At 34.3% G+C, this 4,002-nt stretch overlaps 1 protein-coding gene across 1 annotated transcript in view; it reads right to left on the minus strand.

Moving 5' to 3' along the window:
* Positions 1-461: 461 nt before the first annotated feature.
* Positions 462-4,002, minus strand: part of LOC129875649 (F-box protein PP2-B3-like) — a 4,207-nt gene continuing 666 nt past the window's right edge. The window contains exons 2-3 of the mRNA XM_055950933.1: positions 2,944-3,062; positions 462-555 (exon numbers count right to left, since the gene is read on the minus strand). Of these exons, the coding sequence (XP_055806908.1) occupies positions 462-555; positions 2,944-3,062 (213 nt within the window). The remainder of the gene's footprint in view (positions 556-2,943; positions 3,063-4,002) is intronic.

The raw sequence follows: 4,002 nt of genomic DNA on the forward strand, positions 1-4,002 counted from the left end.
TCATACACTATCTGTCCCCATATTCAACCTAATCCCATTCAAATATAGTCCACCACTAGATCCCGAGAAATACTGGCTAGAGAAGCCCTCAGTGGTGGACTAGTAGACCTGATTGTGAAACTTCTCCTAAACCAGTGTATCCCTCAGCCAGCTTAGGCCTACCCCCCCTCAATCTGGCATCAAATTCTGTATTTGAGACCTCTAGTACCCTTAGCACATCATTGATTGTCTCATCATCCACTAGGTTATCCACCTCACAGATGCAAATTATGAACTGGGATCACCCCAACGCACAGTAGGTAGGATGGCGTAGAACTCCCTTACTGAGCCAGAGCGTGCAGCATAAGGAGCCTCCACTAGTGGGCCCCAATCGAACTCCTCAAGTCGGACATAGAAAGCAAGTGTCTTCTCCACCATTCAATATATATCAAAAAACCTCTCTCACAACAACAAAATTTTGTTCATCGAAAGTTGTAATATTGTTCTCGACTAGCATTATCGAGAAACCTCACAAAAGGCAGACCTTCCTCGTCCATGTCGGCAATTGTTGAAAACCTGTGATTGCATGATTAAATGTATTATAACTCATTGAAAGTAAGGGGCCTACTTGAAAGGAAGTAATTTCTAGCTTGGACCTACTGAGAGGCTACTGTTAAGCATCCTCCCCCTTAGGGAGTTTGGCCAAGCTATAGCTGGCTGCCATAACGAGAATGATCCAACTACATTGGCCTCCACTATGGTAGAATCAAGGTTGCTGTAGTGCCTTCATCTCCCCAAATCTTAATGGGTCCCTCAATAGCATCCCTTGGCTAAAATCCCATTTTTATCAGGTTTACTCCAGATCTGTGTCCCCAAAGTGTCCTATTATCTATACATGCAAGAATCTAGGCATTATAACTCCTAAACATTGTCCGAATCTAAGTTTTCAATCAAGAATAACTGTTCACCTTCCTCCACCAATTTGGAACTATTTTTATCCCTATACCTCGTAATCCTTACATTCAGAATGTTGTAGTGACGTTGTAAATGTAAGGGAAGTATCCATGCTACAATATTTTTGACAAATCAAGCAATACTTTCAAATTTCAAAAACCAACCCAAAAGTCTATTCTACACAATCTATTATTATCATGTGTTAATCATTATGCATTTAATAAAGTAAAGAGAGTAGGAAATGTGATCATTACCTTAGATTCGACGTTTAAAAAGGATTGATTAAGAGAAAATATGAGTATGAGAGTGAAGAGGAAGGAATGGAAAAGAGAAACCCATTCGTCCCTATATGATTTCTGAATTCCATCACCATTCTATAGAGGTAGGGTTGCCGCTCCAGCGGCACTGTTATAGTGGGATTATACCTACTATAGCGGGGTCTAACTCCATGATTGAGGGGAAATTCTTGTGTTTTGTTTAATCATTCGAGTACGGTATGCTAATAGTCCTAAGTTACGTAAGGCGATGATCCTCTTTTCACTCGGTTGAAATAGGGCAATAGAACCTCATGGTTATTCGGGAGGAATACTCTGGCATGCCATCATTTTGTTCGTTGTATCATTCAGAAATGAATGATGGGTAAATTGGTATATATTGTAATGACCTAAACTATCGTTATTAGAAAAAAACACTTCTCAAATACTTCAAACTTTTTCTTTAAGAAGTAAATTCACACGTACCTTGAGAATTCATCAATGAATGTTGGCATGTATTAGTAATCATTGATAGAAGGTTGCATTCATGGTTCAAACACATCTAGTGCACCACTCCAATTATTTCTTTTCTAAATACTTTGATTCTCCATAGAAAAATTGTTGTGCTTTTTCATATTGACATCCAACACATATAGTATATCCTCTAATTTTAAACTAGGAAAAACCTTTTAATTTTGACAGTCGCATTATGATTTTTAATTCGTTGTAGCTCAGGTGCCTAAGACGTGCATTCCATAGATCTATTGTTTTATTACTTTGATTCTTCTTCACATAAGATGTCTCAAAAATCATAAATAGATTGAATCTAATCATATTCTCTCGATGATAGGAAAGGTTTTATTTTTAAAGTTTTGATGTACCATTATATCATTCATTCCAAACACGGCATATTTGACTAAAGATGTTAGTTTTGACATAGATAATAAGTTATCCTTGATATCCTAAACATGGTAGGCATTTCGAAGTTACACTTGTCTCGATCTATGATGAGGCATAAACACTATCTTTCCTATATGAGTTATTGACATTCTAGAATTATTTTCTGCAATTTAATCACTGTTCGATCACCTTTATACTAACTCATGTTGATAGGAGTTTTCACATCACCGATAATGTGATGTCAATTTCTCACTTACAGTTGCAAGTGAAGCTCATTTTCTTTGTCAAAGTCAGAGGTGAATCTCTTTTTCTTTGTCAAAGTCAGAGGTGAAAAGTTCTTGTTGATTGTTTTCTTCAACTGCATAAGATGTCCCGAAATTCCAAGCTTTTCTTTGTCTTGCTAGTTTTGAGTATAAGTTTCTAAGTTACCTACATCTTTTTTGTACCAACAATTTGTTGTGTAGTGTCCTTTCTTTTCATAATTGTAGCAACTGTCCCTTCATGGTTTGTTGAAATCTTGGCTTGCCTTCTTGTAGGCTCGCTGACTTCTTTAATACTGATTCTTCTGGTTTCCCCCTAGCTGTAATCTTCTCTCTCTATACTATTTTCGATAGACTTGCCTTTTGATGAAGAGCACATTATCTTCATCTTTTATTGAAAGAAGATTTATTAAAAATGCACCCCTTTAATGTTATCAATACAAACAAAGAGACAATCTTAATAATAACCAAGAAAATAACTAGTTTAAACTAAATGGCGCAAAAGAGAGAAAGAAAGAGAAAATGCATTGCATATATATTTATAAGAAAGAAAAATGAAGTTATAGATCAAATTAAGAACATAAAAAAATATGAACCTGGAATCAGGGCGTTCATTCCATTGCCAAGAGTATTCGTCATCACTCTCCGAAATTATAAGATCAGTTGGTGCTACCATAAAACACTTGTTTCCACTATGCTTATCAAGAAAAAAACTCTGAGAATGAAAAAACAAAATAATTATCCTATTAATCTAAATTCACACCATGTAAGATCAGAGAAAGCGCTTTTGAGTATTTTTTTCATTTGCAAGCATTTTCAACTCATTTGTTTGGATAGTTGCTACACAAATATAGTTTTATAATGTATCATATTGTATTCTTTTAATGATATAAGCTTTGGATAGATTGTTTTCCATGTTACGTTATGTCACACATCATCAATTGAAGATTAAACCCACAATATTATAAAGAAAAGTAGCATACATGGTAGAGTTATTATATTAAAAAGGTGTGGACTTTGATAAAATAGGATTATTAAGTAATAAGAAAATGAAAATATAGTAACGACACACAACCACAAAAAATTATTTGTTCCATAAAATGGGACTTTTATCTTTTCATAACGATGTATTTAATGATGCGATACAATAAAATTTAAGTAGCAATCAATACAAATACCTAATTTAAAATAAAATTATGATATAATAGAATAGATAACAAGCACCCAAAGGCCACATTGTTCAATATTTTGAATAACCTAAACTTTAGAGAGTGAAAGCGAATAAAATTGGCACTCTGTAATTCTCTCCTCCCCAACAAATAAAAGTACAAAAATTAACCTCAAGTGTGATATAAGTGTGGCTATAAATGAATTGAATAGAAAATTATAAGAGATAGATTTTAATTTTTTGTGAATAAATAAAAATACTAGGTGATCATTTATTTTCCCCTACTAGAGATATCAGAGTAATCTGTACCAGAAGAGGAGCTAGAGGAAGGCAAAGAGTTCAATTGAATCATCTTGCTCAGAATTAGAGCGACCTGAATAGGGTCAAATGATTTTTTAAAATTGTATATGAACAGTTGAATCCACTCAACGTAAGGAAAAATTCTAGTTTAGTAACAAAGAGGGTTCAAAGATTACTTTAGCTTTCA

This window comes from Solanum dulcamara, chromosome 12 (genome assembly GCF_947179165.1).
Source record: "Solanum dulcamara chromosome 12, daSolDulc1.2, whole genome shotgun sequence".
NCBI classification, from domain to species: Eukaryota; Viridiplantae; Streptophyta; class Magnoliopsida; order Solanales; family Solanaceae; genus Solanum; species Solanum dulcamara.